Below are 14,306 nucleotides of genomic sequence, written 5' to 3' on the forward strand. Positions count from 1 at the left end.
ACCACTTTGCATGCACGCAGTTTGAGACCATGCATCATTATAAATACTGTTGCATGTGGGCGAGCTGCTGTGGCACTGGGCATTATCATCATTTTATCATGTTCATGTCGTTTGTTGTGTTGTTTCATACTGACTTTAATACTCAAATATGTTTCTGTGCATGCAAGTTTTTGCATTAATGCAATTTGAGACCATAAAACTTTCTATCTATCCATCCATCCATCCATCCATCCATCCATCCTAGATAGATGGATAGATGGATAGATAGATAGATAGATAGATAGATAGATAGATAGATAGATAGATAGATATTGCATGTGGTCTTGTTGTTGTAGCACTCTTTTCTCTCCTCAAAGCAATTTCAGTCAAAAGCAACTGGACTTGTTTCACCTCTCATCCAAGAGGCTTCATCAGTTCATGTACGCATCGGACCAGGCTGGGACTGGACCAGGACCAGGACCAGGACCAGGCTGGGACTGGACCAGGACCAGGACCAGGCTGGGACTGGACCAGGACCAGGACCAGGACCAGGCTGGGACTGGTCCAACTAACTGGTGTGAGATCCAGGTATTTAACCTCTCACAGGCCGATGATGTCACTGGAACCCTTTGTGCTCCAAGTGCCAACGACCGTCGTTAGAGAGACAGTAGTTGGTGGAAGTTGGTCTGGACTTGGTTAGTTTGACCAGTCCAAGCCTGAGCCTGGTCCTGGTCCTGGTCCTGGTCCTGGTCCTGGTCCTGGTCCAGTCCCAGTCTGGTCAGATACGTACATGAACTGATGAAGCCTCTTGGATGAGAGGTGAAACAAGTCCAGTTGCTTTGGACTGAAATTGCTTTGAGGAGACATTTTATACATTATGATCCTTTTATCATGTTCATGTCCTGTGGTGTGTTTTTCTTACTGACTCTAATACTAAAATATGTTTCTGTTCATGCAAGTTATTTAATAATAATAATAATAATAATAATAATAATAATAAACACAAGTGTCTCCCTGTGTTTTACGTTGCAGGGGTTTAACTCCAGTTCTCAGGGACCTGCAGATGATGAGCCTCCATGCCCAGAGTGTCACCAGATGAGAGGGCATCACCTCAGCTGCAGCTTCAGAAACTACAGTAAGTGTGTGTGTGTGTGTGTGTGTGTGTGTGTGTGTGTGTGTGTGTGTGTGTGTGTGTGTGTGTGTGTGTGTGTGTGTGTGTGTGTGTGTGTGTAACTGACTGTTAATGAAGCGACACTGGTTCAAGTTTTGGAAATCTGAGAGGAGGGAGCGTTGTGTCAAGTTCCCTAAAGTGAAGTCAAGTCGGAGCGGATGTAGGATATTTGTCCCTTCAAAATAAAACAGCTTTTTCTTTATGCAAGGGGAAAACAACAACAACTTTAGAGTTCTGTTTAGAGAAATCGTTGAACACAGAAGCGAACAAGAGCTAATTAATAAAAAAAGTTAAGGTGAAGGGAGAGAAAACCCACTTTAGCCGCTTGTACCCGCTACCTTGTTCTTCTGGTCAGGAGGGGGGGGGGGGGGTCTGGAGTCTCCCTTAGAGAGAGGGGGAGAAGTTCAGCATCCGTGAGGAACTCGGAGTAGAGCCGCTGCTCCTTTGCGTTGAAAGGAGCCAGTTGAGGTGGTTCAGGATCATCTGGTAAGGATGAACCCTGGGCGCCTCCCTAGGGAGGTGTTCCAGGCACGTCCAGCTGGAAGGAGGCCTCGGGGAAGACCCAGGACCAGGTGGAGAGATTAGATCTCCACACTGGCCTGGGAACGCCTCAGGATCCCCCAGTTAGAGCTGGTTAATGTGGCCCGGGAAAGGGAAGTTTGGGGTCCCCTGCTGGAGCTGCTGCCCCCGAGACCCGACCCCGGATAAGAGGCTGAAGATGAGATGAGATGAGACGGTGAAGGGGAATTAAGAATCAATCCAAAAACAACAATTACAAAATACTTTTGATAAATGGGAATATGTTAAAAAAAGTGTTACAATTATGTTACAAGGGGGCACGGTGGAGTGTGGGTTTGCACTGTCCCCTCACAGTTAGAGGGTTCCTGGTTCAAATCCCGTCTGGGGTCCTTCTGTGTGGAGTTTGCATGTTCTCCCCGTGTCTGCGTGGGTTTTCTCCGGGTTCTCCGGTTTCCTCCCACAGTCCAAAGACGTGCAGGTGTTCGGTTCATTGATGACTCTAAATCACCCGTAGGTGTGAATGGTTGTCTGTCTGACCCCGCCTCACGCCCGATACCAGCTGGGATCGGCTCCAGCCCCTTTGTAGTCGTTTTACGTCCATTTGTAGTTGTTTCATATGTTTTTGTGATTGCTTTGCATCTTTTTGTTGTGGTTTTGCATCTATTTTTAGTCATTTTGCATCTTTTTGTGGTGTCTTTGCATCTATTTTTAGTCATTTTGCATCTTTTTGTGCTGGTTTTTCATCTTTTTTTAGACATTTTGCATCTTTTTTTGGTGGTTTTGCATCTATTTTTAGTCATTTTGCATCTTTTTGTGGTGGTTTTGCATCTATTTTTGGTCATTTTGCATCTTTTTGTGCTGGTTTTGCATCTATTTTTAGTAATTTTGCATCTTTTTGTGCTGGTTTTTATCTATTTTTCCATTTAACATTTCCATGTAGTTGATTTGTTTCTCTTTGTGGTCATTTTACATCAATTTCTAATCACCTTGCGTGTCTTTGTCGTGGTTTTTTGTCTCAGCGTGGTCGTTTTGTGTCTATTTTCCGTAGTTTGCATCGCTTCATGGTCTTTTTGCATCTTACAGTCATTTGTCGTCTCTTTGTGTTAATTTCCATGTATAATTGTGGTCATTTAACATCTCTTTAGGATCATTTTGTGTTGTTTTTCTTCAACAACAGAGCTCCTGACTCCATGGGCCCCCATGAGTAGTTATAGTTGTATGCACCTTTTATTTTGAAGGACGCCACCGGAAGCTGTGTGCAGTGCTCGTGCAGCGTGACCCCTGCAGAGACGGACAGCAGGAACATGCGGAGCAGCTGATGTTGCACGGGGCTAAAAATAAGCAGCTCCTTGACTCTTTTACTCTCTTTGGTTTCTTTTCCTCTTGTCGTCTTTTCTTCAAACAGAACAACTTATCCAACACTTCCGGAATGAAACCGTGCCATTAAGGAGTCACACTTTTTATCGAGGTAAGAGACTTTTTGACGTTTAAGTGAAGCTTTATTGCTCTTTAATGGTGTGATAATGAGCTCTCTGGTGTCCGTGGGGTTTTAAAAGGATGTGGTGTAACGCAGGTGGTGCTTTTGCTTTAAAATGGAGGTTTATTTACCTCCCTGTCAGCAAGATTTAACATTATTAGTATTATTATAATTTAAATTTGAGTTATTTATAATTAAATAACTAACTAGACTGTCATTAAGCTCTTTGTTCCGCCTGTAAAAGACAGTTAAAAAGGGATTTATGTCATTTTTATTTAAATAAATGGACAGAAGTTTAAAGGAAATGTTATTTAGTTTTCTTATTGTATAAAACAGCGACTGTAGTTTTAAAGTTTGAGAATAAAAAGTCTAAATTTCAACAGAATAATCTCAAACCACCTCTAATTTAATAATTTACGTCTCTGCTGTGACCCTGACAGTTAAACTCCACAGGGAGGCGCTACAGTGGAACGGGCTGTCTCTCCCAAAACAAAGATGGCCGCCAATCCCCCCAAAACTCATATGGCGGCCATCTTTGTTCCGTTGGAATTGCTGTATTGGAAACGTCCCACTGTACTAGCCGTCGTTGGACAAACAACTTTCTGTTTAACCTACAAATATAAATGATGGTGTAATGTTAAGAGTTAATTTAATGGTGTTAAACTAAAGTCTAACTTCTTCTCTTTGTAACTCTTAACTCTTTTAACGGCATCATTTAGCTTTGTGTTTACAAGAATCGACAAAAGTATGCTAACACCGGCGCTTCTCTGGGTCCTATCGGACACTTCTTTACGTCTCCTCGCTGTAAACACTGGGAGCTTCTGGTCGTCCACATTAACATCAATGTTGTCATCACATCTGGGACCATATTTCAGTCCTTCACAATAAAATGACATGTTTTAACAGCTCCAAAATAAACGGTAAAGTCTTCTTAATTTCTATTTTTAATGTAAACCAGCACCTGAGCCGCTCAGGCTGAGCGTCACCAAAACGTTCTTACTGCTTTCTCTTATTAAAGTCACTTCAGTTTAAAGTAATTAGACGTATAAATGCTCGTGTAGAAATATGAAATTTACCTTGTAGTCTCTTAGAAGTGTGTAAATGAGTTCTTCTTGTACTTCGGTGGCGATCACCAAGTAAAAGCACCACGAAAAGACTGCAAACTAACGGGCAAAGAGGGATAATACCAGCAAACGGCGTCCGACTGGTGACACATTTACGTTAGTGGTCAAATAGTGGAATTGCAACTACCGCGTCCGTCACATGAGCAAAACAGACATCTGTTAGTCTGTGGATACATTTTTTAGAGGGTCACAAACCCCCACTATCAGAATTTGGTTTATTTGGTCAGGTAACATTTGAAAGTCTTTAAGAGCCGCGCAAGAAAATAATTGAATCCTCATTTAAGCTAGCCGGAGCGCTACACTGGGAGGAACTATGGGCCCAACAGAGAGGAAGTAGCGCGGATCATCCAGGGGTTTTAAGACGCGGCGGTTGAACATTTTTGGCTTCATGCGCCACTGAGCAGCTTTCATATGGACGAACGGAGCTCCACCTCCAACGCTGTATCCAGTTCTTTTATACATCCGTGGTGCGAACTGATTTGACCTGAATGTAGCACGTAGTATGAAGTTAGCTAAAACAAAAGCTTCAATCTGCAGCATGCCAAAAACAAAATCAGATTGATTCTGGAAATTATCTCCAGTATGCTTCGGACGAATCTATCTCGCCAACGTTTTCCCACAATGCAAAGCGCTGCAACGGACACAACAACTGGTCGTTATTTCCGCTTTTTTAAAACCAGAATCCTGCTAACCCTAGCCTAGTATCCTGCAAAATACATGGATTTAAGAGTCTGAAACGGTTTCATACTGCAGACTAATGCTACCGCAGACGCTTCTAGCTAGCTAGTTAGCGTTAATTAAGTGCGGTGTGACACCCTCAGCATATTTACAGTAATATAAATAACTTTATTTGTAAGTGACAAGGTGCCTTACATGAAAAAAGTAAATCAAAGTGCAAAAGATAAGATATAAAACAAGGAAAATTATCTGTTTCTGTGACCAAAGATGGTGTGAAACTCTTTTTTTGGCAGTTCAGAGTAGGGAGTGCGCGCCCTAGTGACGTCGTGAAGTAATATTTTAAGCGCTTTTGAAGCACGTGGTGTGATTGTTTTCAGCCACATTCAAAGATAAGCTAACGTTAGCTCATCGAACTAAAAAAAAGGAACGACGTGAGGCCCCTGAAGCTGCAGTCGTGGCGTCATGACAACTTTTAATGACACTTCCGTCCTGATCCAACACTTAGATTCATTAAACAGTAATGCTCCTTAAGCCGGGGGGCATGTAGCTGGGCAGTGTCCCTGAAATAGCTCTCGTGCCTGACACTGGCCAGCATTTCTGTTTAGATATGTGTGTGTGTGTGTGTGTGCACTTCAGTGTGTGACGTGCCACAAAAATGTCTGACCCAGTCTCCAGAGTTCAAGCCAAAGCAGCGTTAGTAGTAGTGACACTGACCGGTAAGTGTTTAAGGACCACGGAGAAACACAAGATCATGTGATAGTTTTTGTTTTGTTGTTGTTGTTTCTCACAGATTGACTCGAGGCTTGCGTGGAGCGGTCGCGCGGTGGCATGGCCCCGTCGTTCTGCGGCAACGACAAGGACACCAACTCCTACAGCGTGGAGCAGGGCGTGCTGAACAATGGCTGCTTCGTGGACGCTCTCAACCTGGTTCCCCACGTCTTCCTGCTCTTCATCACCTTCCCCATCCTCTTCATCGGTAGGTGACGGGAATTGACGACACTTGTACCCCATGGGTTTCTGTTAACGGGAAAATCCGATGATGAATTCCGACATATTTAATTTGCTCCGTTGAAAGTAAGTTTTCAGGGTTGCGATAAAACCATAGAAGTTAAATGTGTGTCAGCAGTAAGTCGTGGTTATGGCGTCTGCGGCAATGTCGGCAACCCATCCCGTCTTGTTTTCGTGCTTTGCGGGTTTTACACCACCTTGAACATGAGTCTATAATTGACGGGACTTACTTTATTTGGAAGATATAAGAGCTGAAACCCCGTTCATCTGAACACCATGCCCACATATCATGATCCAGACCCCCCAGGGTCCCTTTGAGCTCAGCAGGGACGGTTAACGTTGAGGCTAACATTTTATTAAGGAAAAAAGCATGACGTCATTCATTTTCAAAGTTATGCTTTCCCACACTGTGTGCAGCAACAATAGAGATCCCATGCACCTTTGCACATATATGCAAAGGTGCATGGGATCTCTATTGTTGCTGTTTTTAATGTTATATCGTGATCGTTGTTTGATCGTAAGCGAGGAGGCGTTATCTGTGCAGCATCGAGTACAAGTCAAATCTCACAACGGGAACAATAAAGGGTAGCGTATCGTTTTGTATCTTTTTGCATCTTTTCGCATCTTTTCATGTTGTGTTGTGTCGCATCATTATGTCGTTACGTATTCTAGCGTATAATTTTGTATCATATCTTTTTGTATCTTTTGTATCACTTGTGTCGTATTGTTTTGTATCATTCGGTTTCTCTTTGTGTCTTCTTAGTTCGTATCTTTTTCTATCTTTTCGTGTCTTTTTGTGTCGTATCGTTATAACGTATCGTATCTTTTTGTATCTCTTTGTGTTCATATTTTTTCCGTATTATTATGTTGTTTTCGTATTGCATAATCTCGGTTAAGCAGAGAAAGACAGAAAAGTTCCAGTTGCTTCTGCAGCAAGAAAGAAATCCCAAGTGGTCCAGTTTGTGATTGTGACAGATGTGGAACGGTTTCCTGCTTAAGCCTCTTTAAAGCTTCACCTTTTCTGCTGGAAAGTGTCAGAAATCACTGCAGCTGTCGGGACCCAAGTGTAATCCTGCGAGGATTACACTTCGATCTGTGCTCGCGTGCTTTGATACCAACAGTAAACGAGTTGAACACGCGTGAGTACGGAACGCCTATTGATGGTTTGTTTGTCCGCGTGCACGTGTGACGGACCTGTCAGTTGAGATATTAACTTTCTCTCTCTCACACATATTTGGAGTCACTTTCCTGTCACAAGCGTGAACATGAAGCAGCTTTGAAGAGTAGAAACGATGGGATTAGAGATCCAGAGGGGGCTGGACCGCTGCTGCAGGAAACAGGGAAACAAACGGGAAACAAAAGCGCAATAAAATCAGACAAACTGGACCAAAAATCCTGGAAATATTATAGAATATTGAGTTGGTTTAGTTCTGTGTGACAATAAAACTTGTATATTCAGAAGAAGGAAAGAGGTGAGGGAGGAGAAAGAGAGAAGGAAGGACTCTTCTGTTATTGCTGCATTACTGAGCAGCGTTTAACGTTTAGTGAATGAGTGGTTGGTTACTGTGTGTGTGTTGGTGTGTGTGTGTGCGTGTGTGTGTGTGTGTTCTGTAGTTTATGGGAATGGTCCTGACCAGAAGCCCTCAGTCTTTTCCCCGAGGACTCACTAATTGATGCTTCCTGGTTATAGTTTTTTTTTTCTTATGGGTCTCCGTCCCCTGAGTTTTCAAAAATGGCTGCGGTCCATTTAGTTACGAGCAGAAACAAACCTCATCAGTGCAAACAAAACCCTGTGGTAGAGAGCCGACCTTCGCTTAAACCCCTCTGTGCTAACACGCCAGAGTTTGGTCGTATCTGCACCAGGGATGGGAACTGATATGATCTTTGTTTCCACCGGTGGGATTATCAATTCTGCTGCGATTCGCTCTGGATCGCCTTATTGAATCTTCAGCCTACACAGGTTTACAGCGTCAACTCCACTGTTTTATAATCTGAACCCAGTGTGGATGAATCTGTGGGACCGCCCTCTCTCATATCTTTAGTCGATTAGTCACTTTCATAGGCTTCTTTCATGCTGACTGACTCATTTATGCGCACATGTAGGGGCGGCGGTAGCTCAGTCCATAGGTGACTTGGCTGGGAACCGTAGGGTCGATGGTAGGGTCAAGTCCCTGTGTGGACCATGTATGGAGCGTGGACTGGTGGCTGGATAGGTGCCAGTTCATCTCCTGGGCACTGCTGAGGTGCTGTTGAGCAAGGCACTCAACCCCCAACCGCTCGGGGCGCCGGTCACTGGCAGCCCCCTCGCTCTAACATCTCTCCTTAATTGCATGTATATAGGTCCTGTTTGTGCATGTGTGTGTATTTCGGGCCTGTGTGTGACTTAAAGACTTAAAGTGATGCTTTTGCAGGACTCTTTGTGGAGAAACTTAAATCCACTAATTAAACTATAGACTGTGTAAAAATTGGACGTAGCGTCTCCGTCAAGGTCCGTTTTCTCAACTTGATCCAATCGTTCTCGCCTACGGGAGTCACCATCTTGTCAGACTTTGACTCCGCCTCATTTCCTCTGACCAAAAAATAGCATGTATGTGATGTTGGGGGAAGGGAGATACGTCCATCTGGCTGATGTATCCTGGATTAGCCACATTAGCTCCACCATCCGGGAGCTAGGCTAACAGCACACGCTACTAGATAAACAGGAGTGGGAGTCAGTGTTGAGATTTTTTCTGGGACCTTTTTCTAGTCACATCTAGTGTATGTGCCATTGATAGTAGGCTATATTGTAACACATGGTGCAAGTGTGGCTATTTAATTAGCATAACAGAGCTAACGCTAACACGGTGTGTTTCTAAACCATCTGTTGGTTTAGTTGATTGAAGAGCAAAAAACCATCTTGTCACTTATGGAAACGCCACCATACGAATGACCACAGTCCAGGAGGAGATGACGGAGTTAGCATGCTAATGATGCTAATCCTGACAACTAGCCTCCAAGGAGAAGTGAGGGCCAGATGCTAGCTGTCACTCAAGAGGCTGCTCACTGACATGGAGCAGGCTGATCGATTGACACACTCTGCAACGAACCTGGCAACCCGACTGCTGGGATTATTTTTTTTGTTGCGGCTACGACCTTGAGACTCTAGATGGCGGTGTTCGGCTCTTTCTCCATATTCAACCTTTAAGCACCGCCTCTTTCGCTTGACATTTAGTCTTAATTTATAAACACACACCTGACCTCACACAGACCCTGCAGGTAGCAAAAAGCAACGCAGACTTAAACATTAGTGTTTAACATGCTATAAGAACTATTCAAACTTTATCTTTCACTTTAAAATTTCTATTTTTTCAAACAACAAACAAGTCAGAAACCTTTTAAAGCAGGAAATCAACAGCCTCTTTGGATCGACTGCGGCACCAAAGCGTGGCATCATCTCAAACTCTCCTAAACCATCTTATCCTCCGTGTGTGTGTGTGTGTGTGTGCGCGCCAGGTTGGGGCAGTCAGAGCTCCAAAGTCCAGATCCATCACAACACATGGCTCCACTTCCCGGGACACAACATGCGATGGATCCTCACCTTCTCGCTGCTCTTCGTCCACGTCTGCGAGTTCGCCGAGGGCCTCGTCTCCAACAAGTGAGACCTCACAACATCACGCTCTTTCCACCTTGACTGAATCATTTTATATATCCTTATATATTAATTCTATTTTGTGTTTGCCTCATGCTGTAGGATGATGGACACCAACCACCTCCATCTCTTCATGCCGGCCTTCATGGGTTTCGTAGCAGCCACGACGTCAGTGGTTTACTACCACAACATAGAGACGTCCAACTTCCCCAAACTGCTGCTGGGTAAGAGTTCAAACCGGGAACCCAGGGAACACTGGGAACACCGGGAACACTGGGAACACCGGGCTGGTTAATACCTCGTCTTTTATCTATCCTGTATAAAAACCGCCTCAGAACATGTTTTTAAACAGACTCCATCGATTTAGAGTCGCTCTCCTGGCAGATTATTGGACTCACGATGGAAAAAGGATCAAAATCGAACGAGCGATATCATATTTTCGTCCTACCTTCATTAAAAATACAGAGAGAGAGAGAGATATCAAGACCCTCAGGATTCGATTTCGATCTCAATGCTTCAATGTTGAGTCATTGATAAGTGTAGACGACAGAAATACAGGAATAATTCATTAGTTGAATTATAACGTGTGCGATATTTGTGTCGGTCAGTGACCTTCAGCACTCACTGGATCGGTTCGCAGCCGAGTGTGAAACACCCGGGATGAGGATCAGCACCTCTAAATCTGAGGCCGTCGCTCTCAGCAGGAAACCGGTTGAATGAGTCCTGACCCCAAGTGAAGGAGTTCAAGTACCTCGGGATCTTGTTCACCAGTGAGGGGACGATGGAGCGTGAGTTTGGCCGGAGAATCGGAGCAGCGGGGGCGGTGCTGCGACTGCAACACCACCCCCGCTGCTCCTCCAGAGAGGATTCCCTGGGGAATATCAAGGAAGCACTTGCAGCCCTTATGTCAGCTCATGCAATATGTATCTTAACATGCAAGGCACTTCCTGTTCAGCACCATCAGAAAAAACCCAGCATTGTAAGGGCGCCCTCCCACTATGCCTCCGTCCCGTGCCCCGTGCTTTAGGGTCCTTGTCCCCCCTCCAGGCCCGTTTGTACTCACACTACCTGGACCTCGGAGAATGCTTCTTGCTGCCTATACGTCATCACGCCGTAACACGTCACACGCATTGATGACGTCATGGCGATGCGTGGCTTTGTTTCCAGATCTTTCCGTAGACCTCAGAGTTTTTGTGCGTCTTGTCGACTGATTTTGAATCTTTTCATCGACCAAATCTGCAGTAAACACTCCACCTCCGCATCACACCAACGTGAACCTTTCACCGCCATTGTTTGAAATGTCCGCGCATGGTCCCTCCTTCTTTTTTCTATGTCCCAACAGGCGCACAGGAAATGACCTCAGAACCGCCGTAGGCCTCGTGCTCGTACACGTGCGCACGCTCGTGCTTGTACACATGCAAACGTGCTTTACTAAAGCCCACCTCTCCCAAACGGGCCGTGGACGGCAAGCGAGCCGCAGCTAGACGCGGTACGGTTGCACTCACACTGGTCAAACGCACTAGGCTTTACCCTAACAACCAGTTTTGGCCCGGTGCGGAAGGACAGTGTGAGTGCGCCCTAAATGTCCATTAATACGACACTACATCCCTTTATCTGTTTCCGCACAGTCCTGTTCATCTACTGGGTGTTGGCGTTCATCACAAAGTCCATTAAGCTGTGGAAGTTTGCGGAGTACTCTGTCGGACCGCAGCACCTGAGGTTCTGCATCACTGCGCTGTTGGTGCTCCTGTACGGGCTGCTGATGGGCGTGGAGATCAACGTCATACGGATCCGAGTGAGTTACCGGGTTTCATCCAACATCAGTGACTGTGTTTAACTACGAAGTGCGTCAAAAACGACGATTGGAAACTTTTCCTCTGTTTCTTCTTTCTTTCTTTTGTGCTTCTCGTGTTCTTGTTTATTATTCACGTCTTTATTGTAACTTTGTCCCTTTCTCTTCCCGTAGAAATACGTGTTCTTCGCCAACCCCCAGAAGGTGAAACCACCGGAGGACCTGCAGGATTTGGGGGTTCGATTCCTGCAGCCGTTCGTCAACTTGCTGTCCAAGGTAGACATTTAAAAAAGAATTTGGAGCACAAAGGGTTTCAGTGACATCATCGGCCTTGTGTGAGGTTAAATACCTGGATCTCCACACCAGTTAGTTGGACCAGTCCCAGCTTGGTCCTGGTTCTGGTTCAGGTCCAGTCCCGGCCTGGTCCTGGTCCTGGTCTAGTCCCAGCCTGGTCCTGGTCCTGGTCCTGGTCCTGGTCAGATGCGAACATGAACTGATGAAGCCTCTTGGATGAGAGGTGAAACGTCTTCTTAGTAAAATAACCAAGTCCAGTTGCTTTTGACTGAAATGTCTTTGGGGAGAACGACGACCTGAACACATGAGATTCATCCATCTTCAGCCTCTTGTCCCTGTCGGGGTCACGGGCGGCTGGAGCCGATCCCAGCTGACATCGGGCGTGAGGCGGGGTCCACCCTGGACAGGACGCCAGTCTATCACAGGACACATAGAGACGAACAGAGACAGACAACCATTCACACCTACGGGCGATTTAGAGTCATCAATGAACCGAACACCTGCACGTCTTTGGACTGTGGGAGGAAACCGGAGAACCCGGAGAAAACCCACGCAGACACGGGGACAACATGCAAACTCCACACAGAAGGGCCCCAGGAGCCCGCTTGCTGTGAGGCGACAGTGCTAACCACCACACCACCGTGTCACCCCAAATGAGAACATTCAACAGGCTTATGTTTTAAAAACGTTTTTACAGGAATATAATAAAAATGTAGATTTCAAACATTTAGTCTGCAGGTAACAAGTTTCACATAATGTTTATGGCCTCACCTAAGTAACAGATACTTGAACCTTTAATTCCTTCTTCTGTCACGCTGCTCAACTCAGACAGTCGTCAATTTAAACGATGCTTATTTTATGCATTTTTTTATATACTGAGCTGTACGGAGACACATGTAACACATGTCTATTTATTATCTATTTATTCTTATCCATCTTACTGGTGTTCACTGACCTGTGTGTGTTTGTTGAACTGGGGTTTTTGACATGTCTGTGTGAGTGTGGATGAGGTCAACTGTAAACGAATCGCCCTCTTTGGGACCAATTAGTTTTACCTAGGACCGTTTTACAGAAGGTGAAAATCGCTGTAACTTAAACTGACATTCACCGCAATAATCACTGACACGAAGCATTCAGACGGGACGAAAACCCACGTCCCCACATTAACTTAAGCCCGTCAGAACAGGGCGTTGATCTGAGTCTGAATGTGAATGATGATGATGGTGTGCAGACAAAATCTCTCCAAGTTTTCTGTTGCGATTTCACTCAACAGCTGAGAGACTCTTGTTCTTTTTCATGTCTGTTACTATATGAGACTGCAGGGACCTAACTCCTATAATGCCTCTTTCTAAGAAATCAGTATCAGTGCAACCACGTAATGCACTATTCTTAACAACAGATCCCCAAATTGCTCAAAAAATGTGAACATGACGTATCAGGGGAGCGCTTCTTGGCGGTAAATGATTCAAATTCTCGGCCTTTTCTTAGGCAACGTACTGGTGGATGAATCCTCTCATCATCGGAGCTCACAAAAGACCCATCGAGCTGAAGAACATCGGCAAGCTGCCCATCGCCATGAGAGCCCTCACCAACTACCTTAAGCTCAAAGACGCGTATGAGGATCAAAGGGTGAGCGGATGGACACGCTACACGTGATTTAACACCAGTGCGGTGTGCTTTCTTTCTTGCTTCCACTCCCAATTGAATTTGTCTTCCATCCATCGCAGACGGCCGAGGATCCGAACCGCGCCCCGTCGATCTGGCGCTCCATGTATCGAGCGTTCGGCCGTCCCATCCTGCTCAGCAGCACCTTCCGTTACCTGGCCGACCTGCTGAGCTTCGCCGGGCCGCTCTGCATCTCCGGCATCGTCAAGTACCTGAAGCCCATCGATGCCAATATAACAGTAGAGAAGATCAACGCGGATGTACGTATGAGCCTCTGTCTGTCTCACTGCACTCGAGCATTAGAAAATGAAATGAAAGCAAACTACTTTGAATGGACAGTGAAGCTGAAAGAGCAGTTTTGTGTGGATGCAGAATGTTTAAGGGTGCAGGATCTGCATGTGCCTTGTCCCTTTCTTCTGTGTTTCACATGAATCACGCGTCACGCAGACGTATAAAGTTAATGCAAAGACACGAAAAGAAGACGTCTGTGATACAACCAAAATATTTGTTTTGTAACAAAATGTAAAAGTGAACTGATTCCAGTTCCTTTTAGTGCCATTTTAGGAGTTTTTATCTCGTGAATCACAATCATTTTAGCCTGGATAATCGTTTCATTAAGTTTTCATATCGTACCATGTTTAATGTTTAGTTTAATACGTCAAAATGTCAGAAGATAGTGAGAGATATACTTCACATATACAACAAATCAGACTTGTATTCAACATAAAATTGGCGAAAAAAGAAAAGAAATGAATCTGGGTATAAATATACCTCTGTATAACAAACCATATTAATTATATTTATATGAAATTATTAATTTTCCCTGAAGAAATTAAAGACTTTTTAGAGTGAGAGAGAGACTTTAGATGATTCTGTAATTTGATGTGGAAAGTGACGATGAAGTAGGGGATAGTTTTTGTTACCTTACATCTGTGCATCTGTGCACATTTGCCATATGAAATCAACAAGTT

At 44.8% G+C, this 14,306-nt stretch overlaps 1 protein-coding gene across 2 annotated transcripts in view; it reads left to right on the forward strand.

The window, feature by feature from the left end:
* The first annotated feature begins 2,995 nt into the window (after positions 1 to 2,995).
* abcc9 (ATP-binding cassette, sub-family C (CFTR/MRP), member 9) overlaps positions 2,996 to 14,306 on the forward strand; it is a 64,910-nt gene continuing 53,599 nt past the window's right edge. For both annotated transcript variants that reach the window (XR_014593663.1, XM_083934895.1), the window contains exons 1-8: positions 2,996 to 3,137; positions 5,739 to 5,924; positions 9,449 to 9,590; positions 9,687 to 9,808; positions 11,213 to 11,379; positions 11,551 to 11,652; positions 13,159 to 13,299; positions 13,398 to 13,595. Coding sequence is in view for 1 of the 2 variants with exons in the window: in XM_083934895.1 (XP_083791021.1) it covers positions 5,777 to 5,924; positions 9,449 to 9,590; positions 9,687 to 9,808; positions 11,213 to 11,379; positions 11,551 to 11,652; positions 13,159 to 13,299; positions 13,398 to 13,595 (1,020 nt within the window). In the remaining variant the exon portion in view is untranslated. The remainder of the gene's footprint in view (positions 3,138 to 5,738; positions 5,925 to 9,448; positions 9,591 to 9,686; positions 9,809 to 11,212; positions 11,380 to 11,550; positions 11,653 to 13,158; positions 13,300 to 13,397; positions 13,596 to 14,306) is intronic.

Source organism: Echiichthys vipera (assembly GCF_963691815.1).
Source record: "Echiichthys vipera genome assembly, chromosome: 20".
Classification (NCBI taxonomy): domain Eukaryota; kingdom Metazoa; phylum Chordata; class Actinopteri; order Perciformes; family Trachinidae; genus Echiichthys; species Echiichthys vipera.